This window comes from Phoenix dactylifera, chromosome 13, assembly GCF_051530095.1.
Source record: "Phoenix dactylifera cultivar Ajwa chromosome 13, Ajwa_hap1_PhDact_Kaust_v1.1, whole genome shotgun sequence".
Taxonomy (NCBI): domain Eukaryota; kingdom Viridiplantae; phylum Streptophyta; class Magnoliopsida; order Arecales; family Arecaceae; genus Phoenix; species Phoenix dactylifera.
The window spans coordinates 2,568,896-2,593,275 of NC_143202.1; the positions used below are offsets into that span (position 1 = coordinate 2,568,896).

Below are 24,380 nucleotides of genomic sequence, written 5' to 3' on the forward strand. Positions count from 1 at the left end.
TTGGCTCAAAAAAAATATTTTGAAGTTCATCAAAAGTGAAATTATATTTAGTATCTAAGTATACCTCATTCTTATGTGCCATTAGACATAGATTTGCAGCTTCATGTTGTTGTTCTTCTTCTCCAGAGCTGGAGTCATCACTGTCACTCCAAGTAGCCAGCATAGCTTTCTTCTTCAATCTTTTTGGAACCTTTTTTAACAAGGGACAGTCAGTTCTGAAGTGTCCTGGCTTTTTGCACTCATAGCAAATCTGTTGCTCCTTGTTGTTTTCCTTGCTTTGCCCCCCCTTGATTGCAGGCCTTTTTTTTGAAGTTTTCTCTTTTTCTTCTGAAAAACTTTCTGAACCTTCTTGTAATTAGGGCCATTTTCTCACTGTTATCAGATTCAGAATCCTCGCTCTCATCTTCATATTTAGTGGACTTAAGAGCAATGGTTCTGCGCTTCTTGGGTTCGTCTTCCTCGAGGTTCCGTTTCATTGAAAACTCATAAGTCATTAAGGAACCCAGCAGTTCTTTCAGTGGGAGAAAGTTGAGATCTTTGGCTTCTTGGATGGCAGTGACCTTTGCTTCCCATGCTCTAAGAAGAGACCTAAGGATTTTCCAAACAAGATCACTGTTAGAGTAAGATCTACTAAGGTTTTTCAAGCCGTTCATAATATCAGTGAATCTAACAAACATTTCAGTTATAGACTCACTGTTTTTCATTTTAAATAGTTCATACTTATGTATAAGCATACTGATTTTAGATTCTTTGACCTGGTTAGTGCCTTCATGTGTAACTTTCAGCCTATCCCAGATTTTTTTAGCGGTCGTGCAAATAGATATATGATTAAATTCATTTACATCTAAAGAACAGTAAAGAACATTCATGGCTTTTGCATTCAGCTGAGCCATTCTTTTATCATGGTCATCCCATTCAATTTTAGATTTGAATGAGGTGATGCCATCAATAATATTAGTTGGTGTGTGAGGTCCATTGACAATAACAGTCCATAAATTATAGTCAAGTGCTTGAATAAAAATATGCATACGTGTTTTCCAATAAGTAAAGTTTGTGCCATTGAAAAGAGGTGGTCTGTTGGTAGATTGCTCTTCGGCAATGGAAGATCCCATAGAGGCTACCATGACCTTTAACTCTGGATTGTTAGATCAATAACTGACTGTGAGTACCAGGCTCTGATACCACTTGTTGTCCAAAGGTGCAGCCCAAGAGGGGGGGTGAATTGGGTCTCTTAAAAATTAATAAAATGAAGTGAATAACTCATTGAAAACTTTTGCAAACTGTAATATCTAGCAGCGGAATTAAAGTAGCACAAATAAAGCAGTAAATAAGATGAGGAAAACAGTTAGAAGCATGCGGTAGAAGAAGAGAGATAAGCCACACACAAACACAAGGATTTATAGTGGTTCGATGCACTTCCAGTACCTACATCCACTCCCCAAGCCAAGCTTGAGATTTTACTATAACCCAGTAGATTACAGTCTGATTGTTTTTTGGGCGCACAATCAGAAATCCAATTGGTTTTTCAGGCAACCAACCGAAAATCTATCACTGTTTATTTTTCTGGACTCTCAAACAACTCAGTTGGTTTTCAGATAAACCAACCAAAAACTTTACACAATTTATTTTTCCGGGTTCACAAACAACCCAGTTAGTTTTTAGATAAACCAACCAGAAACTTTCTTCTTGCTGAATACTTCCGATTCAGCAACTTCCAATTAAGGCTTGGAAGTGCTTTTACAAGTTTCAGATGATGAAATTATTACAGCAACAAATAATCCAAATAAATGATTGCTACAACCAAAAAACTAAAGCTTCATAACATATAAAATGAATCAATAGAAGCAATGTTGAAGTCGATGAAGAGGTTGGCCGATGATATGAATCCCAATGCCGAGCACCAACTCTTCTTGTTGCAATGAATGAGAGGCTTTGACTGATTTTCTCATAGGAGCAAGTTTCAGAGGAATGCCGGTGAGGATGATGAACTTTTTAGCTTTTTCCTTCTTCTTTCTTTATGGAAACTTCTTTTTCTTGATAGAATATTTCTCTTTTCTTTTTTTTTTCTTCTAAGGTTTCCTTGAATTTATAGACAAGTTCTTCAGAGGGATTCAAATTCCTTTCTTGCTGTTCTGATGGAAATCTTTTCTGTTACAGAAAAGGATAAAAGTTGTTACAAGATTCCCATTGTAGTCCTAGCTGTACAGGGGTCGACTTATATTTATCCTGGATCGGCACTTCAAAATATTGAGACGACTCTTGCTGTTGTAACTTCAAAGGGTCGACTCTTTAACCTTAAGGGTCGACTCATCTTCTTCAGAAGTTGCCTTTTTAAAAATAAGGATCGACTCATCCAATAATTTTTCTGGCCAATACTGAGATTGAATTGGGGTCGACTCTTCAAACATAAGGGTTGACTCATTTAGAACAAGGGTCGACTCTTTAAATCTTATCTCAGACGGTGAAAGCTCTCTGTTTAATTGGAGCTATACAAGAGTCGACTCATGTTTTGCAGGGGTCGACTCATTGACTGTGCCACTTGAAAAAAAACGTGCCAGAGTCAACTCAAACTTGTCCTTTTTACTTAGGGGTCGACTCAAGTATCTCAAACAGAAATCTTTGGACTTCATCTTTGATCTCCATGGATTGGATTAAGATCATTTTTCTTTTAGAACATATCCAATAAAGTGTTTATGAAGAATTAAGAATAAGAATTTTGCAGTGCATCATTTCTTCTGATTTTTCTTGATTTATAGAACTTCATATTTATGCCAACATCATTAGTACACAATATTATCTCAAGTGCTTTGTAATCATCAAAATTCATCCTTTAGGATTGACACATTGTTAGATCTACTTATTTAGAAGCTTGTAACCTTTAAACTCTATTTCTCTGATATTTGTTACTTGATTCAATCAGGAGATTGAATCAAGTGGTTAAGGTTTGTTGGTGAGCTCGTAAAACCAACGGTATAGGTTTTGGTTGATGAGCCCGTAAAACCAACTGGATTGTTTGTAAGCTCGGAAAAACCAACAGAGTGGTTTTAGTCGGTGAGCCAGGAAAAGCCGACCAGATTCGTTGTGATCCTGTGAAAACAACAAGTTAGATTGTGAGCTTGTAAAACAACCGGACTGTAATCTTAAGATTATAGTGAACTCTCATGGAAAGCTTGGAGAGTGGACGTAGGAGCAAGATTGGCTCCGAACCATTATAAAAATATTGTGTTTGTGTTGTGGTTTATCTTGCTTTACTTCTTTACTGCTTTCTTATAGATTTCTTAATTACATTTGTTTAAAATCAAGAAAGCTTTCATAATCCTCAATAGATAAAATTAAAGAATCTAATTTTAATTAGAACCCAATCCACCCCCCCCCCCTCCTGGGTTGTCTTTTGGGAAACACCCTTCGCTACCTTGGTGCCCTTGGCGACGAGGCGATAGATGTTGGAGTATGGGTCTAGGTTTTCAATCGGTATCCAAAGCAAAAGCTGTCGATGGAAATGATGACAACGGGGTAGTGGAGCTTGGACTAGGGCCTGACAGTGGGGCTGAGGCCAACGGGAGTAGGTGAGAGTGGCGACAAAAGAGGTGATGGCTATAAGGGTGATGTGGCCCAACGAAGCAACCGAATAGGGGGGGGGGGGGGTAAACTGGTTTTTTCAAAAATTTGATTGATTATGTGCAGTAAGAAACTAATTTCCGAAGGTATATGTGATGTACAATGATAAATGTAGACAATAAATAATGTAAAGAATGGTACATAATACAAACAATCAAGGCACCACAAAAATAAGAGATTTATAGTAGTTCGATTTCAAACCCAGCACCTACATCCACTCTCCATGCTCCCTACTTCAAAATTTCAATCCATTAATTGTTTGTAAATGATTACAAACATCGGATACTACTAACCAAGAATCCTAGCATATCTCAAGCTCGCCACTCATTTTTTGGGCACGAGCAAACCCAATACACTTCATTTCAAGGTAGGGATCAACCTATCCCAAGTTTCAACATACCTAAAACTTGTCACCCATAAGTATAAAAAGATACAATAAAGGAATAGTGAATCCAATAAATGCTCCTTAATGAGTAGAAATAAAAACCAATTAAGTTCCTTTTGATTTTCTGGAAGAAACCCTCTCTGATGTATACTTCAGGTGGAGATCTTTAATTAATGCTCTTGAAGTGGTGGTTAAACTTGTATTAAATGCTTCTCCATGAATGAGGTTTTTTTTGCTTTCAATGTATCTTTTGGAAGCCCTATTATGAAAAAGAGATGCTGAAGAGTGGATAGTAGCAATTGGAGACTATTAGAGAGTGGTTGAGATGCATTAAATGCACTTTCTATGTGCTGAAAAAGTAGTCGTTATAAGCCTAAAAAAACAAAGGGGTGAACCCTAGGTCAACTCCTGATCTAGGGTTTGACCCCAAGGTCGAGTCTTGAAATGACCAAAACAATACAACCTCTATTTCTAGCCTGCGGCACATCAAAAGTCAACCTAGGGGTCAACTCCTAATTCAAGGATCAATCCCTAGGTCGACTCCTAGTCTGTGCCAAATATGTCAGACAGCTCCTAAGTGTCAGAGTCGGCTTGGAGGGCAACCTTTATGCCCCTGGGGTCGACTCCTGAAACCCAAAATGCTAAACTTTGTCATTTTGATTGATGGACATCCATGGGTGACTCCTGGCCAACTGGAGTTAGCTTCCATACTTCAGAAAAATCCGAACACCTTCATACTTATCTCCAACTTTGAAAATTTTATCCTTTGAGCTTCTCTAAGCATCTCTAAACGTTCAAGCTTCTAAGGCTTTCCTAAAAAGCAACTTAAACTATTCCACAACACACAAGCATTAGTAAACTACTCAATTATTTTATAATCAATAAAATCAATCTCTTAGATCAACAGGCGAGGAGGATGAGACACGAGCAAAAGATGGTCGTGGAGATCTGGAAATGGAAATGTTGCTTGTGTAAAGCTTTGGAGTTCTAGATTTAATGCTGACTTTGGTTTCTTTTTTTTCTTTTTTGAAGGTAAGAAAATGCAAAAAGTAGCTCTGAAGCAATGTAGAATATGGAGAGAGAAGTAGGTCATCATGGATCATGAATTAATCAAGGATATTTTAGCTCTAAAAGTTTTTATGATCATCACATGATGCAATTCCATGAGCAAAGTAAATGAAAATGATCAGTGGAAGTACATTGAATCATTCAACTAACATCAAGAACCAAATTGAAATTTTTTAAACTTGAAAAGTATTAAATTAAAATAACTTTAAATTGAGAGGGTGTTCTAGTAATGTTTTCTAAACATAATATTCCAAATATTATAATGGTACTTCAAAATCATCATTTATGGTTATAATAGAGAAACTATTATTATTTCCAGGTTGATCATTTCCAAGTTGATTTTTTGATAAATTGTTTTTCAATAATGAAATAACAATTGTTAGAATGATTATTAGTTGTAGAACCAAAATTGATTTTATTGTTAATAAGGAAAAATATTGTTTTGTGAATTGAAATAAGGTTTGGATAAAAGATATTATATCTAACAGATGATTAGTAAGAATATCAAACAAAGTCAGTGGATTTGGTTCAAGAATTTGTAACTGTTGCTCGGCAGTATGGTATTTTACTGTGTCGTGCTGACTCCCAGCGTACCAACAAAGGAGAGCTAGAGAAGAAAGGAGAGAGGGAGAAAGAAAGAGAGAAAGAGAGAGAGAGAGAGAGAGAGATGGAGGGAGGGAAGGAGAGGAAAGGGGGGAGAGAGGCTAAGAGAGGGAGAGGGAGAGGGATTTCAAGCTCCATCTCCTCCAGCTGCAGCAGCATAATGAAAGAAAGAAAGAGAGAGAGAGGAGGGTAGGAGGGAGAGAAAGAGAGAGAGAGGCAGACAGAAGGAGAGGGAGGGGTGAGAGAGAGAGGATGAGAGGGCTTTTGAGCTCCCTCTTTTCAAGTGCTGTGTAATAGGGGTAGAGCCTCTATTTCCAAATGAAACTGGAGCTTCGGTCCCTCCTTTGAATTTTTTTAAATGAAGTTGACAGCAAACCATGTCTCCTCCGACTGCCAACCTTCACTTAAAATTTTTTTAAAAAAGAATTAAAGGTCAGAGCCCCTATTATGCACCGCCATACCAAAGGAAGCTTTGGCCTCTCTCTCTCTCCCCCCTCCCTCTCCCTCTCTCCTCTTCTCTCTCTATCTCTCTCTTTTCTTCTCTTTCCTTTTCCCTTGAATTGAGGGTTTCTAGTCCCACTCTTAATAGGATTTTTGGTGGCCTCTGATGGGTGGAAAATTTTCTCAAATGTCTGGTGAACCGCAGATGGGTGACGGTAGGGCCGGGAAGAAGAAGGAGGCAGCCAAGCCTCCAAGGGGTGGCTAGGTCAGCTCTATGCCGAGGGAGGCTAGGACTACTCTGTCATGGGGGAAGGTGGCCAAAGATCCATTGCGGCAGATAGTATAGACCAGCCACAAGATCTCGGCAGCAAAACTGGAGGTCATCTAGAGATACTTCACCGGAGTGCTGGAAGTTTCGCTAGAGAGACTGGAGAAGGTGAGGCGAAGTTGGAGCTCTATGATGGTGATTATGGGGAGTCTAGGTAGAAGAATCCCTGCAAAATGGGTTGGTCGGGAGTTGAGCTCGAAAGGGAAGCTCGACTATGAGGTCGAGGCTTTCCCAATGGCTGAGGACCACCTTGTCATATGGTTAAAGAGGGAGGAGGATCGGGAGGCGGCGATCGCAAATGGGCCATGGCTGGTTGCTGGCCAGCTCTTGGCCATGGAGCATTGGCAAGCCAACATCATCCTTGGGGTGAAAAAGGTCAACAAGTTTATGGTTTGGGTTCGGCTCCTCGGGTTACCATTGGAGTTCTGGGAGAAGGACTCGATCATGAAGGTGGCAGCGGCGGGCGGTAGACCAATTGTGGTGGACAGATTCACCGAGGAACGTTGGAGGATGGGATACACAAGGGTCAAGGTAGAGGTGGATGCAAGTCTTCTTCTTCGGCCGAGCATGTTTATCAGAGGCTTGAGCGACAAATTCTGTCATGTTTTTGTTTATGAAAGCCTGCTGACAATATACTGCAGTTGTGGCCTCGATGAAGAGGGGGAGTGTTGGTCGGCTTCATTGGATCCAGGCGAGGGGGCTGAGGTGGGGGGGGGGCTAGGTGCTTTGGACGTCAGGGATGGCGGCTGCCATGTCTTCGGCCCATGGTTGACCACTAACTGAATCCGCGTGCCAAAGACGAAGCCAGCTACGATGTGGGGCAAGGCAAGGATTAAGGTTGAGGAGCTGGCTAGTAAGTCAGCAGGGCAGGCACCTGAGAAGGCTGAGAAGAATCCAGACGAGGCTAAGATGGCTCTACCGACTTCACCACAGGACCTAGAGGGGTGGCAGAAGCCAACGAAAGTCGCCCGCTGGAAATCGCCGGCAACTGCAGCCGTGGGGGGTAGTCTAGGAGCGATATGGGTAGTGGCGAGTGGACCTGGGCGAGTTGTCGGGGTGAACACGGGGTCGGGTGAGTCTGCGGCCCAAGTCCATTTAGGAGGCTTGGTAGATGGCATGAACAGGGGATGGACCAACACCTTCAGGCTAGCGGGGTGCTCCAGCCCGGGCCTGCTGAAGAGAGCCCAAAGCTTGCCTAAGTTGGGCTTGGCTCCTAGGCTGAGGAAGATGGAGCTTGGGCTGGACATTCACGGGCCTGGCCCAGGCGCGGCGCACCTTAGGAAACCAGCTCGTTTGGGCCGCCGAGGGTGGAGTTTTGAGTTGTTGTCTGGGCTAGGCAAAGGCTTGGGCCATGCCAATTTGGATGCCCACAAGGAGAAGACAGGTATGGACCAGGCCTCGTCTTCAGCTTCTGTGACTGGGGTTCGAAGCTCGATCTAGAGGAGGATGGCTTCCGGATCAGATGGGGATTGCATGGGATTCGGAGCCAAGGAGGGGATGCGAACGGATACAGGTGGGAGCTCCTCCCCATCCCCGTTGCCCAGGTCAGCATCACAGCCCCCTTGTGCGGTTGGTGATGGCAAGGCAAAAGAGCTGAGGTCTGGTGATGGGCTCCCTGGCTTCCCTCCGACAACGACCATGACGATTTTAGTGACTAAGGTAGAGATGAGTCCACCAGGAGAGAAGAAGATAGGTAGCAAGATCATTGGGGAGTGCTTGGACCAAGTTTGGAAGAATGGCTGCCCCGGAATCTAGAAAAGGTGGAGGCAGGGACTCTTGGCATGGTTGGCATGCTTGGAGCCGAAGCGGGTGCCACAGTGAAGGGGGACACTAGTTCAAGCATGAGTGGGTCTTCCAACATCTAAGAAGGGTGTTGTTGTAGTCAAGGGAGGCCAATGTGGGGGAGAGAAAGTCAATTGGCAGGATGAGGGTAGGGCCCAAGGAGGAGGGCTGCAATCTCGGAATAGAAGAATGAGAATACTACTATGGAATTGCCAAGGAGCTAGGAAGCCATCCTTCGCCTCAACTTTTCGGAGGTTGGTATAACTTCACAGCTCAGAGGTTTGCATCCTTTTTGAGATTTAGCTATCTAGGCGGAGTTTGCAACGGGATAGGAGGTCCTTGCCGAGGGGGTAGGGATCTTATGCTGTAGAATCTCGAGGTTTGTCAGGCGGCATCATTGCCGCATGGAGGAAAGAAGACTATAATCTAGATGTGTTCAATGTCTACGAGATATGGATAGTTATGGTGATTTTGGAGGGTGATGGGGTGTCGTGGGTCCTAGCAACTATGTATGCCAGCACGGAATTCAAAGAGAGGAGGGTGTTGTGGGAGGAAGTCATGAAGCTATCATAGCAAGGGCAACCCTTGATGGGGCGGGGGATTTCAATGTTATAGATAACTCGCTGGAAAAAATGGGAGAAAAGACCTTCACTAATAAAAGGGAGATCAGAGATTTCCAAAACTTCATTGTCAGGAATGGCTTGATTAACCTTAGTTTTGTCGGTCCAAGATTCACATGGTGCAACAACCGACAGGAGAATGTTAGAGTTTGGGAGAGGCTTGATAGAGGTTTTGCCATGGCGAGTTGGATCCAGTGCTTTCCAGACTACTAGGTGAGCCATCTCCCTCGCATTGATTTGGACCATTGCCCAATACTGGTGAGTACTTTAGCCCTAGCTCCTTATTGTTGTTCGTTTAAATTTGAGAAGTTTTAGTTATCATACCCCAGATCATGGGAGATTGTTCAGGAGGCATGGAGGCTGCTAGTGCGGGGGGAAGCTATGTATAAGGTGTCCCATAAGCTGGAGATTACCAAGCAAAGGCTGCAGCAGTGGAATCGAGAGGGGTGGGAAATATCTTTAGGAAGATGGAGAAGGTTGAGGAGGTCATAGCTGAGCTACAGTCCAAAGAGGAGCAGAGGGGGGATTGACTGAAGGGGAGATGGGGGAGCTTAGGAGCCAGCTATCTCTGCATGATTCTCCTCTTCGGCAGCAGGTCCTATGGAAGCAGAAGTCCAGAATACAATGGATCAAGGAGGAAGACCGGAACACCAAGTTATTCCATTAGTCGACGATCATCCGAAGGTAGAGGAACAGGATCAGAGTCGCTGGGGAGCTGATGGTCAAATTACAAAGGACCTAGATGCCATCAGGTCGATTTTTAAGCATATTTTTCATACTAGATGGACATATCAGGTGGGGAGTGGGAGCCCGTAGGTTGTGCAGCCCCAATTGACCAGGGTCTTAGAGGAGGAGAATGCAGCGCTGACTAGACTGATCACTACTGAGGAGATCCAGGAGACTTTTTGGTCTCTAGCTGAGGATAAGGCCTTGGGGCTAGATAGCTTCCCCCCTATTTTCTTCAGGAGGTACTGGCTAGTTATTAGACGAGATGTGGTTGAGACCATTCAGTAGTTCTTTAGCACAGTTGTGATGTCGGCAGACTGGAAGAGGACGTTTGTCATCTAATCCCAAAGAGATAGGATGCCACAAAGCCATGCCACTACCGGCCTATCAATCTGTGCACCACCTTATATAAAGGTCACAACAAAGGTACTAGTGGCCAGATTGAGATGCATCTTATCGAGACTCATCAGCCCGAAGCAGGGAGCCTTCGTTGGAGGTCGGTGCATCTCCAACAATATTCTCATTGCCTAGGAGTTTATGCATGACCTCCAAAAAGCCCTAAGCCAGAGGAGCCTTATGGAAATCAAGTTGGACATGGAGAGGGCCTATGACAAAATGTGCTAGGATTTTTTGCAGTACTTGTTGGTGAGTTATGAATTTTATGAAGATTGGATTGGCTGGATAATAGGGTGTGTTAGTTCTTCCTCCTTCGCCATATTGGTCAACAGTACACCTACAAACTTTTTTGAGTCCTCGGTAGGGTTGCAGCATGGGTGTCCACTATCTTCACTGCTCTAAATCTTATGTTCGAACGTGTTGTCCAGAGCTCTCTAGCATTTTATGGAGACCCAGTCCCTGGAGGCGTATAGTCCGAGGTCGGCATCTACTTAGATGTCATACCTACTATTTGCTGATGACTATTTGCTCACACGATGGTGACGAAATTCCAAGCTGGGTGCCTGTTGCCCAAGGTGACAATCCAAGAGGGGGGGGTGAATTGGTTTCTTTTAAACTTTTGGTGCTTTTAAAAACTTTCTTAATTAAGTGTGGTGGATGCTTTCTTAAGCTATTTGAGTGAGTTAAGCTAATGCAATAATAGAAGGTAAAGCAAGTGAAAATAGAGACACAAGCACAATACAAACACCACAATATATAGTGGTTCGGTGCTCTCCTTAGCACCTACGTCCACTCCCCAAGCGTACCCTTGGGATTTCACTATAATCACACGGATTACAGTTGGATTGTTTTCCGGGCTCACAATCCAAAAACCTAGTTGGTTTTACGGGCTCACCAACGAACCTATACACTTGGTTTTGCGGGCTCACCAAGAACCTTGTTGGTTTTGCGGGTTCACCAACGAACCTATACAACTTTGGTTTTACGGGTTCACCAAAAACCTTTGTTGGTTTTGCGGGCTAACCAACGAACCTTTACAAAGTGTTTAAGCAAATGAAAATAAAAGATTTAACTCCTAAATGAGCATATAAGACAATATGAACAACAAAGAAGAGTTTAGAAGGAAGTTATCGCTTTGAAGTTGCTTTGCTCTTCTTTGTCAAGGAAGCTTCACTCTTCAATGGGGGAAGGAGCTCTTGATGCCTCTTTGAATGTGCTCAATCCTTTCCTTTGATTCTTGGATGAAGCTTCTTGATGAAGGAGATTAGGGCTCTTTAGTATTCTTGTGTATTCTTTGATAAACCTCTCAAAAGATATTTCTCTCTGATGAATAGTGCCCTTTAAATAGCCTCCCACCTTCTTTGGTCAAGCCCCATCCGTCAGATTTGAAAAACTAGCCGTTACAAGCCTTGGAAAGGACAAAAAGTACATCTGCAGAACTAGCCGTTACTGTTCAGCCCGTGGTTGGGTCGGCTCATCCTGTCCTTGGGTCGACCCAACTTGACCTTGGGTCGACTCAAACATTCCTTGGGTCGACCCTCTCAGAGAACACAGAAACATGAATTTCAAACTTCCTTCAGTTGGGTCGACCCAACCATTCTTTGGGTCGACTCAAAGTCTGCTTGGGTCGACTCAACTTCTTCTTGGGTCGACCCTCTCAGTATTCCCAGAAGATCAATTTTTGTCTGTCTTTCTGTCTTCAATTTGGGTCGACCCTCTCAGAGTTTGGGTCGACTCAAAGTTTACTTGGGTCGACTCAACTTCTTCTTGGGTCGACCCTCTCAGTAATTCCAGAGAACCGATTTCTGTCTGTCTTTCTGTCTTGCCTTTGGGTCGACCCTCTCAGGGTTTGGGTCGACTCAAGCTTGGGTCGACTCAACCACTGTGTGGGTCGACCCTCTCAGTAACTCCAGAGAGCATTTTTCCTTGGCATTTTGAGGTTCTTTGGAGGTTGGGTCGACTCATGCTTACCTTGGGTCGACCCAACTCACTGTTCATTTGTGCTGTTTTTTGCAGGAGTGTGCCAGATGATTCCTTTAAGTGCCGGGGTCGTCCCAATCAACCTATGGGTCGACTCAATTCACACTTTGCTGCATTCTCAAGGTTAGATCCATTCAAATGAACAAGACCATATATATGTTTTCAATTTAAGCATATGTACTGAGAGTAATAACCTTATAAATGAAGTATCAATTTAACTTATAGCATGCTTTAAATAATAACTTGTTAATCATCAAAATAACACTATCATCCTCAATCTCCCCCTTTTTGATGATTACAAAATAAAGAGTATAAGCCTATTGATACTTGTCTTTAGAACCAGTTTATGAAAGGGATTGAATTTCAGAATTTCAGCTTTTCATATATATAAGTGAAATCTCCCCCTATATCATTCAAATGTTGCCAATTTGACTTTTTGAATTGCTCCCCCTTTCATTTATAATTCATTAGCAATGAAACTTCAAAAATTTGAGATAAAATGTGAGTTTCAGCTTATGTATCGGGGTGCGAGAGGTGCGTGCCAAATTCTGAATTTATATGTGCCAAATTCTGAATTTTGATGGAAATTTTTGATTTAGTCAATTTCATTGTTACAACTTGCTCCCCCTTAGATATATAATCTTTCTTATATGATTTTCAATTTGTTTAGCCCATTTATTTCTCTTTTCTTTTCATAACTTCTTTACTCACTCTTTCTCATAAATGAAATACTCTTTCTTTTCTTAGAGTGAATACTTTATCTTTTCGTCTCCCCCTTTATACTCTTCCTTCTCTTCTCCTTTATATACTCCTTTATATACTGTTTCCTCTTCTCCCTTTATATACTACCCTTTCCTTCATAACTTCTTTTATATACTCTTTCCTCTTCTCTTCTCCCCCTTTTTGTCATCATCAAAAACATAGATATGGGAAAAGATGCAATAACGAAAAAGCTTTAGACTTCATTGATCAAAATAGGAACATTTTTCATACATTAATTCCCAAAATAAGTACAATGTTCCTCAATCAAGAATTAAAGATATGACGGAAAAGCAAGATACATAAGGAAAAAAAGCAAGATACATATAAGAAAAGGCAAGATACATTTGAGAACTAGATTTCTAGCCTAGGCTCTAAATATAGATGCTAAGATCAGCCTAGGGAGAATCTAATGGCTGGGATCTAGTCCTCATCCGCCTAGCATAAGTAGCGAGGGGAGGTCGAGCCTGGTGAGACTGGGTCTGGCGTGGAGCACGTCGAGCTGGATGACTCTGTGCCGATATCTCTGACTCAGCAGCCTGTGGCACAGAAGGTCCATGTGTCTCTCTCTCTCTCCTGAGTGCTCCAATCTGCTGCCTCAGATCACTGATATCAGCAGACATGACATCCAAGCGGGCGTCCAATCGGCTCGTGAGCCCGTCAGTAATAGTCCTCGCCTGAGCTGTCATGAGCTCTGTCATCCTGCTCCAGAAGTCATCCGTATCTGTCGGAGGAGCAGATGACGATGGTCCAGCCTCTGAGGGTGCAGTAGGATGATCCATAGGCTCCTCATCCTCACCCTCTGGTGCCTCTCCCTCTGGTGCCTCACCCTGAATGCCTGCACCAGTATGTATCCACTGCCCGTTCACTTTCTCATAACCCATGCGTATGAGTGACCGTGCAGTGTACGTGTCTGTGGGGTGCAGATTCTTGAATGCTTCCTCCTCGAGAGGTAATCCATGCTGACGGAAGATCAGTGTAAGTATCATGCCATAAGGCAATGATACCCTGTTGCTGCTTATCACCTTTCTCATTTGCTTCAATATCATGGCCGGAAGATTTAGGGGAATCCCTCTAATCATGCACTCCATAACTGCAAGATCTCGCTCTGAGATGAGATCAAATCTACCGGTCTTCGGAAATAGAATTCTATTTATCATATTTAGCAACAACCTCATCTCGGCGGAAAGAGAACTAGCTATTACCTTCTGAGAGAAATCGAAGTTCTCATTTTCCATGATCAGCTGAAGAGCTCTCATCTTGTTATCTGATCTTTCCGGAGTAGCTCCTGTGCAAGGTAGGTGTAGTAGCTCACTCAAGCTCTCCTCGGATACCCGGATCCGAACACCTCTAACATCTGAAACAAGCCCTCCCATACCAGTTTTGAGGAAGGCGTAGAACTCTTGGACTAATCCGGGGTATATCACCACATCAAGGGAGCAAAGATACTCCCATCCTTGTCTTTGGATCCATTCCCAAATTCGAAATCCTTCTTGGTTGAAAAACTCCGAATGAGAAAGGTGATAAGCAGCCATAAGGCAAGGATCTTCCGGAAGAAGGATCAGTGTAAGTATCATGCCATAAGGCAATGATACCCTGTGCTTCTTCCGGTAGTAACCGGCCTCCCCGCAAATCTTGCAAGAAGCACTGAGGGGGAAGGAGGAGGAGGGACCTCCGCACGTGCCTCACGTGGTGGAGACACGGGAGAAGGCTCGGTAGGGCGCCTTTCCTCTTGTTGAACTCGGCTCACTCTTCCGGATCTTTTGGCTACGGCTCGTTTGGGACCCATTTCTCCAAGATCTTAAAGAAATCTACTGTTTGGAGGAGTTTGGTGGAGATTGGAGAGTGGGGACCAAGCTTTTTGGAAGAAGACAAAGGGCAAACAGTGCCCTAGATGTGCTCTCGGGCCCCCTTTTAACAGTGGGGTCCCGACGTTGGGTCGACTCAAGAATTTTCTTGGGTCGACTCAACGTTGGGTCGACCCATGTTCTGGGTTGGGTCGACCCAAGTGCAGAAATTTGTTTTCTCTTCCTTTTTGCTTCTAAAAAGTTTTTCTTGCTTCCAATTCTTATAAGCTCTTTATGGAACAATGATACATGAGTAAGGAATCTATAGATAACAAGTTTGACTCATGTTTCATGGGATTTTTGAAGTTAGAGGAATGTATCATGAGACTACTAACTTCCTTCCATATTCATTCAATAAAAGGATCACATATACCTAATTCCCTTCTGAGCATACAGAATCTATCTTCACTCAGTGGTTTTGTGAATATATCGGCCAATTGTTTTTCCGTGCATATATGCTCAATGCATACATTTCCATTTTGCACATGATCCCTAATGAAATGGTACCTTATTTCTATGTGTTTGGCCTTAGAGTGCTGAACTGGGTTTTTAGTGAGATTGATAGCACTCGTATTATCACACTTGATAGGAATATTATCTAGTTTAACTCCATAATCCTCTAGTTGTTGCTTGAGCCATAATACTTGAGCACAGCAACTACCAGCAGCTATGTATTCAGCTTCGGCTGTGAATAGTGCTACTGAATTCTGCTTTTTACTAAACCATGATACTAAATTGTTTCCTAAGAATTGGCATGTGCCACTTGTGCTCTTTCTATCTAATTTGCATCCGGCAAAATCTGCATCTGAGTATGCAAGCAAATCTAGACATGAGTCTCTCGAGTACCATAATCCAATGGTGGTGGTTCCTCTTAAATATCTAAGGATCCTCTTAACTGCACTTAAATGTGACTCCTTAGGATCCGATTGATATCTAGCACATATCCCTACACTAAAAACAATGTCGGGTCTACTAGCCGTAAGGTAGAGCAAGGATCCAATTAGTCCTCTATAGAGCTTAATATCCACACTTTTCCCTTTTTCATCTTTGTCTAGCTTACTAGTGGGATTCATTGGAGTGCCAATTCCCTTATGATTTTCATTACCAAACTTCTTCAATATTTCCCTTGTATACTTAGTTTGATGAATGAAAATCCCTTCTTTGGTTTGTTTGATTTGTAATCCTAAAAAGAAACTTAGTTCTCCCATCAAACTCATCTCAAATTCTCCATGCATTAAGTTAGCAAATTCTTTGCATAGAGTATCGTTAGTGGCACCAAAGATTATGTCATCTACATATATTTGTACCACTAATAGATTTTTGTCCTTTTTCTTGAGAAATAGAGTTTTATCTACATTTCCTCTACAGAAATCATTATCAATCAGAAATTTACTTAGCCTATCATACCAAGCCCTAGGTGCTTGCTTTAAACCATATAATGCCTTATGTAATTTAAACACATGATTTGGCAATTCATGATTTTCAAATCCTGGAGGTTGTTCTACATATACTTCCTCCTCAATAATGCCATTTAAGAATGCACTCTTCACATCTATTTGATATAACTTAAAGTCCATAAAACAAGCAAATGCTAGAAGTAATCTAATAGCTTCTAATCTAGCTACAGGAGCAAATGTCTCATCATAATCTATTCCTTCTTCCTGATTATATCCCTTAGCTACGAGTCTAGCCTTATTTCTTGTAACTACTCCATTTTCATCTAATTTATTTCTAAATACCCATTTTGTTCCAATTACTGAATTATGCTTTGGTCTTTCAGTTAATGTCCATACATTACTTCTTTTAAATTGATTTAATTCCTCTTGCATGGCATTTATCCAGTTAGTGTCTTTTTCAGCTTCTTCATATGTTTTAGGTTCTAATTGTGAAACAAAAGCAAGATAATCATTTAAATTTCTAAGAGAGGATCGAGTTCTTACCCCTTGAGATGGATCACCAATAATTAAGTCTTGGGGATGTCCATGTACATACCTCCATTCTTTTGGCACGTCTTGGGGTTGTGGTGGCACGCAATCCTCTCCTTTATCTTGATTTGGTGCGTCATCAATTTTTAACTTCTCAAAGTCGATAATTCCTGTATCATCATCAATAGAGTTTTCTTTCCTAGCAGACTCACTATCAGACTCATCAAATATGATATTTACCGACTCTTCCACTACTAAGGTTCTTTTGTTGAATACTCTGTATGCCTTGCTAGATGTGGAGTATCCTAAGAAGATACCTTCATCTGACTTGGCATCAAATTTACTTAAGTCCTCCTTGCCATTATTTAAGATAAAACATCTACAACCAAACACTTTAAAATATTTTGCAGTTGGTTTCTTATTCTTCCAAAGTTCATAAAGAGTTTTCTTAGTTATAGGTCGTATTAAAACTCGATTTAAAATATGGCAAGAGGTGTTTATAGCTTCAGCCCAAAAGTACTTTGGAAGATTTGACTCACACAATATTGTGCGTGCCATTTCTGCCAATGTCCTATTTTTCCTTTCAACAACCCCATTTTGTTGAGGCGTTCTAGGTGCTGAAAATTGATGTGATATTCCGTTATTAGTGCAGAATTCCTCGAAGTGTTGATTTTCAAATTCCGTGCCATGATCACTTCGAATTGCTACCAATGTGAATTTCTTTTCATTTATTATTTTATTATATAATTTCAAGAATTCTGAAAATGCTTCATTTTTATGTGCCAAAAATGAAACCCATGTATACCTTGAAAAATCATCAACACTAACTAGTCCATATTTCTTTCCTCCTAGACTTGTAGTTCTAGTAGGTCCGAATAAATCCATATGTATGAGTTCAAATGGTCTAGTTGTTGATACTACATTCTTCGATTTAAAGGATGATCTAGTTTGTTTTCCTAATGAACATGGTCCACATATTTTGTCTTTTTCAAAAATCAATTTTGGCACATCCTTTATTAATTCCTTCTTAACTAGTTTTGATATTAATTCCATACTAGCATGTCCTAGTCTTCTATGCCAAAGCCAACTAGTTTCATTCTTCTTTTCTTCATTAGTCATTAAACATAAACCATTTTTCTTACCTAATTCATGAAGATCTACTAAATAAATGTTTCTTTGCCTTTGTCCTACAAGTACAATGCTATTATCCTTAGGATTTGTGATAATGCATACAGATGCTTCAAATGTAACTTTAAATCCTTTATCACAAAATTGACTTATACTAAGAAGATTATGTTTCAAACCTTTAACCAATAAAACATTTTCTATAAAAATAGATGGAGCAATGAAAATTTTACCCTTTCCAATGATATGACCTTTACCATTGTCTCCATAGGTAACTACTCCACCTTTCTTTGGTTCCAAAGTGACAAACTGATCTTCGTCACCGGTCATGTGTCTTGAACAGCCACTATCAAGATACCATCGTTTTTCCATTTTATCAGCTGTAAGACACACCTGCAATCAAGATCAAGATGAAACTTTAGGTACCCAAACTAAGTTGGGTCCTTTAGGGTTAGTACTCCATGTTCCTTTTGGAACCCAAACTTTCTTAACCTTTTGTTTATTACTTGATTTGCTTTGACTAGATTTTCTAAAGTTACACTCATATGCTCTATGTCCTATCTTATTGCAACAATAACAAGTAACATTTTCATTTTTAGCTTTCACAAAAATATTCTTTAAGAGTTTTTGTTTTGTATTTGTTCTATAACCTAAACCAGCCTTATTATATACAGCTCTTTGACTATCAAGTATCAAATTCAATTTAGTAGAGCTAAGAGTAAATTTATCTACCAAGGATTTATACTTTTCAGCATCTTCTTTTAACTTAATATTTTCAGCAATTAGATTTTTGGTTTCATTTTCAAATTTCCTACTTAACGTTTCATAGTTATTAGACAATTTTATTTTATCTTTAATAAGAGATTGATTTTCTTCTTTTAGAGCTCTATTTCTATTAATTACTTTCTTATGTTCTTCCATGAGTTCTAAGAAAGCATCATGTAATTCATCAACAGTAAAATCACAGTCAAGTTCAGAATCTACCTCATCGTCATTGGCCATATGACATATTTGGGCCGTGTCTTGATGATCTTCATCCTCTGAACTTGATTCCTCACTCTCACTCCAATCAGCCATAAAATTTTTCTTTTTCAATTTTCTTGCTATCCACTTCATATCTGGGCAATCTATCTTGTAATGCCCGGGTTTATTACACTCATAGCAAATAGGGGTTTCTTTCTCTTTTTCTTTATCCTTACCCTTTTCTTTATCCTTACCCCTCTCTTTGCTTGAATTTCCTTTAGAGAAGGGCTTCTTTCTATGGAATCTATTTTTACCTCTCATGAATTTTCTGAATTTCCTCCCAAGCACTGCCATCCCTTCCTCATCAATATCTTCATCATCATCTGAATCTTCTGATTCAGATTGTTGTCTAGGGGTGGTAGTCTTTAGTGCTATGGGCTTTCTTCTCTTGACCTCATCTTCTGAGTTTTGCCTCATGGTCAACTCATGGGTCATGAGTGACCCTAGAAGCTCCTCTAGCTGCAGTGCGTTGAGGTCCTTTGCTTCTTGTATGGCGGTTACCTTGGCCTCCCAATTCCTTGGTAGAGACCTGAGAATTTTTCGCACCAAATCAGAGTTAGAATAAGATTTTCCTAAACTTTTAAGCCCATTTATAATATCAGTAAAACGAGTAAACATATCAGTTATGGACTCGGTAGAATCCATTTTAAACAATTCATATTTATGTACTAATATGTTTATCTTTGATTCCTTGACTTGGTTGGTCCCTTCATGTGTGACCTCAAGTCTATCCCAAATTTCTTTGGCAGTGAAGCAAGTGGATATTCTATTGAATTCGTTTACATCTAAAGAGCAATAAAGTATGTTTATTGCTTTTGCATTTAATTGTGCAAGTCTTCTATCATTTTCATTCCAATCCATTTCTGGTTTAGGAATGATAGTGCCTTCTACATTGAGTGTGGGTGTGTGAGGTCCTCTAGTGATTATTTGCCATACCTCATAATCTGAAGCTTGAATGAATATCCTCATTCTAGCTTTCCAATATGCATAGTTTGTGCCATTAAATAGAGGTGGTCTATTTGTGGATTGCCCCTCACTCATTGCACCTCCCACTTGGGTTGCCATGATCTTTAACTCTTGATGGTTAGATCAATGAGCACTATTAGAGCACCTTGCTCTGATACCACTTGTTGCCCAAGGTGACAATCCAAGAGGGGGGGGTGAATTGGTTTCTTTTAAACTTTTGGTGCTTTTAAAAACTTTCTTAATTAAGTGTGGTGGATGCTTTCTTAAGCTATTTGAGTGAGTTAAGCTAATGCAATAATAGAAGGTAAAGCAAGTGAAAATAGAGACACAAGCACAATACAAACACCACAATATATAGTGGTTCGGTGCTCTCCTTAGCACCTACGTCCACTCCCCAAGCGTACCCTTGGGATTTCACTATAATCACACGGATTACAGTTGGATTGTTTTCCGGGCTCACAATCCAAAAACCTAGTTGGTTTTACGGGCTCACCAACGAACCTATACACTTGGTTTTGCGGGCTCACCAAGAACCTTGTTGGTTTCGCGGGTTCACCAACGAACCTATACAACTTTGGTTTTACGGGTTCACCAAAAACCTTTGTTGGTTTTGCGGGCTAACCAACGAACCTTTACAAAGTGTTTAAGCAAATGAAAATAAAAGATTTAACTCCTAAATGAGCATATAAGACAATATGAACAACAAAGAAGAGTTTAGAAGGAAGTTATCGCTTTGAAGTTGCTTTGCTCTTCTTTGTCAAGGAAGCTTCACTCTTCAATGGGGGAAGGAGCTCTTGATGCCTCTTTGAATGTGCTCAATCCTTTCCTTTGATTCTTGGATGAAGCTTCTTGATGAAGGAGATTAGGGCTCTTTAGTATTCTTGTGTATTCTTTGATAAACCTCTCAAAAGATATTTCTCTCTGATGAATAGTGCCCTTTAAATAGCCTCCCACCTTCTTTGGTCAAGCCCCATCCGTCAGATTTGAAAAACTAGCCGTTACAAGCCTTGGAAAGGACAAAAAGTACATCTGCAGAACTAGCCGTTACTGTTCAGCCCGTGGTTGGGTCGGCTCATCCTGTCCTTGGGTCGACCCAACTTGACCTTGGGTCGACTCAAACATTCCTTGGGTCGACCCTCTCAGAGAACACAGAAACATGAATTTCAAACTTCCTTCAGTTGGGTCGACCCAACCATTCTTTGGGTCGACTCAAAGTCTGCTTGGGTCGACTCAACTTCTTCTTGGGTCGACCCTCTCAGTATTCCCAGAAGATCAATTTTTGTCTGTCTTTCTGTCTTCAATTTGGGTCGACCCTCTCAGAGTTTGGGTCGACTCAAAGTTTACTTGGGTCGACTCAACTTCTTCTTGGGTCGACCCTCTCAGTAATTCCAGAGAACCGATTTCTGTCTGTCTTTCTGTCTTGCCTTTGGGTCGACCCTCTCAGGGTTTGGGTCGACTCAAGCTTGGGTCGACTCAACCACTGTGTGGGTCGACCCTCTCAGTAACTCCAGAGAGCATTTTTCCTTGGCATTTTGAGGTTCTTTGGAGGTTGGGTCGACTCATGCTTACCTTGGGTCGACCCAACTCACTGTTCATTTGTGCTGTTTTTTGCAGGAGTGTGCCAGATGATTCCTTTAAGTGCCGGGGTCGTCCCAATCAACCTATGGGTCGACTCAATTCACACTTTGCTGCATTCTCAAGGTTAGATCCATTCAAATGAACAAGACCATATATATGTTTTCAATTTAAGCATATGTACTGAGAGTAATAACCTTATAAATGAAGTATCAATTTAACTTATAGCATGCTTTAAATAATAACTTGTTAATCATCAAAATAACACTATCATCCTCAGTGCCGGTGCTCCTTCATTTGAAGGAAGATCTATTCTTATGCTCCGATGGTGCTTGCTGCTGTCAGGTAGGCTGTTGGTGATGGCCGGTCCATTAATGTCCTGGAGGATAGCTAGGTACTCGACCTGCCACTATGTCAAGTATCGACCCTAGTCGATTCAACAAGGTTGGAGGGCTGCAAAGTTAGCAATCTAATCGTCATGGGCCGGAGCAAGTGGAATGAGACGCTGATTAGGGAGGCTTTTGGAGAGCAGCTGGTGAAGAGAATTCTGACCATTCTGTTACCTATGAGGGAGGTGTTGGACAGTTTGGTTTGGGCTGCCATAGGTAGATCCAGGGTGCGTGCTTCGGACTTACAAGCGGCTATGAGTGGGGTTGTTGCCAGGAAGATGGACAAAAGATGGATTTAGAGGATGCGTGTTTACTCCTGTGTGGCCCTATTCCTATAGAAAGTGGCATGGGGCTGTCTACCTACCAGGAGCATGTTGGCAGGGAGGGGCGTCAGGATTACCCCATGTTGTAGTTGGTGCCCAGATGTGGAGGAGTCCATCAGTTATGTTCTGCTTGGGTGCCCGCAGGCAGCACAGATCTGGAGCAAGGTTGCGTTTCCAAAGCCCTGGGCCATCTAATCTACTAATGACCTCCTACGCCAGATGAGAGAGGTCATGCAGAGCTCGAGGACGATGGAGTGGGGAATCAAATGTGCCTACTTGGCGTATCACATTTTTTGGATGGATAGGAACACTCAAGTTTTTGAAGACAGGCAGGTGCTTTTGATGAGTGTAGTGGAGAGAGTCATGCTTCAGGCTGTTGAGTTCACCTAGGCCACTACGGCGACTTCATCTGGGATGGCTAGAGACATCTAGGACCCCTGCTCTGTTGATATAGCGCCCATGCTCGTCTTTGTCTCTTGGGAGCCCCCGCTCCCTGTCCATCTCAAGGTGAACTTTGATGATAGTGTTATCGGTGATGGAGACGGTAGGCGTGGGTTTTGTGATCAAGAGTCATGATTCACGGATGATTGCTGTGGGAGGGCGAAGCACCGATGGGCTGACAGCTGTAGGGGTAGAGCTTAGGGCAGCATGGGAGGGCAATACCTATACAAGACGGAGGCTGAGGGCGGAACACATCATCCTTGAGGTTGACTCGGCTACGGTGATCGGTTGAATACAAGAGAAGGGGTGGAGGGGGATGGGAGCCCTCTACTCTGCGACATTCGCCAGATGATGGGAGACTGTAGTGCCTTTCAGGCAGTGCATGTGTATCGAGAGGCAAATAGGGCTGCAGACTAGGTTGCCTTCTATACTTCACAACACTCTTGAGAGGTTCTCTGAACACACCAGGGGATTCCTACACCGCTGTGCCAGGTTCTCGCTCTTGATTCAGTTGGCTGCACCTATATATGAGCAGCCGTTGTACCAAAAAAAAGGAAAAAAAAAAGTCATGACCTCTACTATTTAACAGCTGTTAATATAGATACCCAATTTATCAACAAACATGTAAATGTGCCCCATGAATACACAATGTAGCTAGAGGCCTCCATAATCATCACATCGGCTTTCACTTTTAGAGACTTGAACAATGGTTTCAAGCAACACTTATCACCCCGGTGACAGGCCTCCAGAGCCATAATATTGGCTTTCACTTTAGAGACTCGAACCATGGTTTCAAGAAACACTTGTAACCCCGGAGACGTGGCTGGTCAACTATAGCAACGTGTAATCAAACCCACTGGAAAGTTAGAGTGGGAGTAGGTTTTTCTAAGAGGGAAATTCCAGCGAAGGCTCATATGAGTGGTCAAGTAGTCCTGGGGGTCGAATAAAGGGAAACACGAGCTACGCCACTTCCACTGATTCCCCCTTTCTTTTTGCGTTTCCAGAGGTCTTCCCTGTGAGGGCAGTTGCCTGATTGTTCTACCTCGACTACAAGCTTCTTGGCCCCACTTCAACCTCCGGTTCACTGGTTCCACGCCAGACCGACCAACTATTTAATTCCCCTCACCTTTCAAGCCCTCCTATAAGTTTATGGTGAAGAACCAAGTCACAATTTATAAATTCAGTCATAAGACCATGTCAACTATTGTTCCAAATGGTCATTATGGTGTAAATAATAATCAAGCAATGGCCTCTGAAACCATCATCCAGTTCCCCCTATATTTCAAGGTAGGCAGGCATCATCTGATACTTTCATGGTAAAGAAATAAAAAATTAATCATAACTAATAGTCTACAAAATATATATAGGCATAGATGGAAAATAATATAAAATGTAAAGAAATTTTATCAAGTGATTCCCTTGTTGATCTCTCTATTTTCCTATAACGGATGGTAATAGCAAGCCGCTGTAACATCTCAGTTCGCTACAGAAATTTTGGCCATTACAAACTCTAGGAACCGTTCAAATGGTATATATAGCTCCATTCACGCTTCACCATTACCCCAACAACTATGATTTCCCGTCTAAGAGCATTAAAAGCCATAGGTTGAAGACTTTGCCAGGTCCTGCATGATGCCAAAGCAAATTATTGAGCAAGGACATGGAAAACATGCACACCGTAAAATACGTTTCAGATGCATGCAAAATGTTAAAAGAAATAAAGTTTCCATCAGAAGAGAATTGTCAAACATAGAGAGTCCATCACACGGCAGAGTTCTTCACAAGAAGCAAGAAAATTCATGAATGGGCTCGCTGACAGCACCTATGTCTTGAAAGGAATAAAAACTTATAAGATGACACAAATTCTTTGACAAAAATACCTAAATAGAATTTTGTCTCAAATCTTGTTATTGTTTGCACATCAAGCTAGCAAAAAAATTACATTCTGCCTACCTTCCTATAAAGTCATCGATCAACATTAGCTCATTAAACAGTGACAAAATATCTTAAGAGATGGGTTCTGACCGATATAGTCACCAATCTGGAAAAACCTGCAAGAC

At 41.6% G+C, this 24,380-nt stretch overlaps 1 protein-coding gene and 1 long non-coding RNA gene across 2 annotated transcripts; one reads left to right on the top strand and one right to left on the bottom strand.

Annotated features, from left to right (window-relative positions):
* The first annotated feature begins 6,584 nt into the window (after positions 1 to 6,584).
* LOC148700184 (uncharacterized) lies at positions 6,585 to 7,226 on the top strand. The gene has a single exon (XM_088710127.2). The coding sequence runs from the start codon at positions 6,585 to 6,587 to the stop codon at positions 7,224 to 7,226; it is 642 nt and encodes a 213-aa protein (XP_088566253.2).
* Positions 7,227 to 23,721: 16,495 nt separating this feature from the next.
* LOC148700185 (uncharacterized) lies at positions 23,722 to 24,371 on the bottom strand. The gene is made up of 2 exons (XR_015972588.2): positions 24,274 to 24,371; positions 23,722 to 23,945 (listed from the first exon to the last, which is right to left on the bottom strand). It is a non-coding gene; the product is annotated as an uncharacterized LOC148700185 (long non-coding RNA).
* Between the last annotated feature and the right edge of the window lie 9 nt (positions 24,372 to 24,380).

Coding starts and splice junctions, on each gene's coding strand:
- LOC148700184 (XM_088710127.2), top strand. CDS start 6,585: ATGGGGAGTCTAGGTAGAAGAATCCCTGCAAAATGGGTTGGTCGGGAG.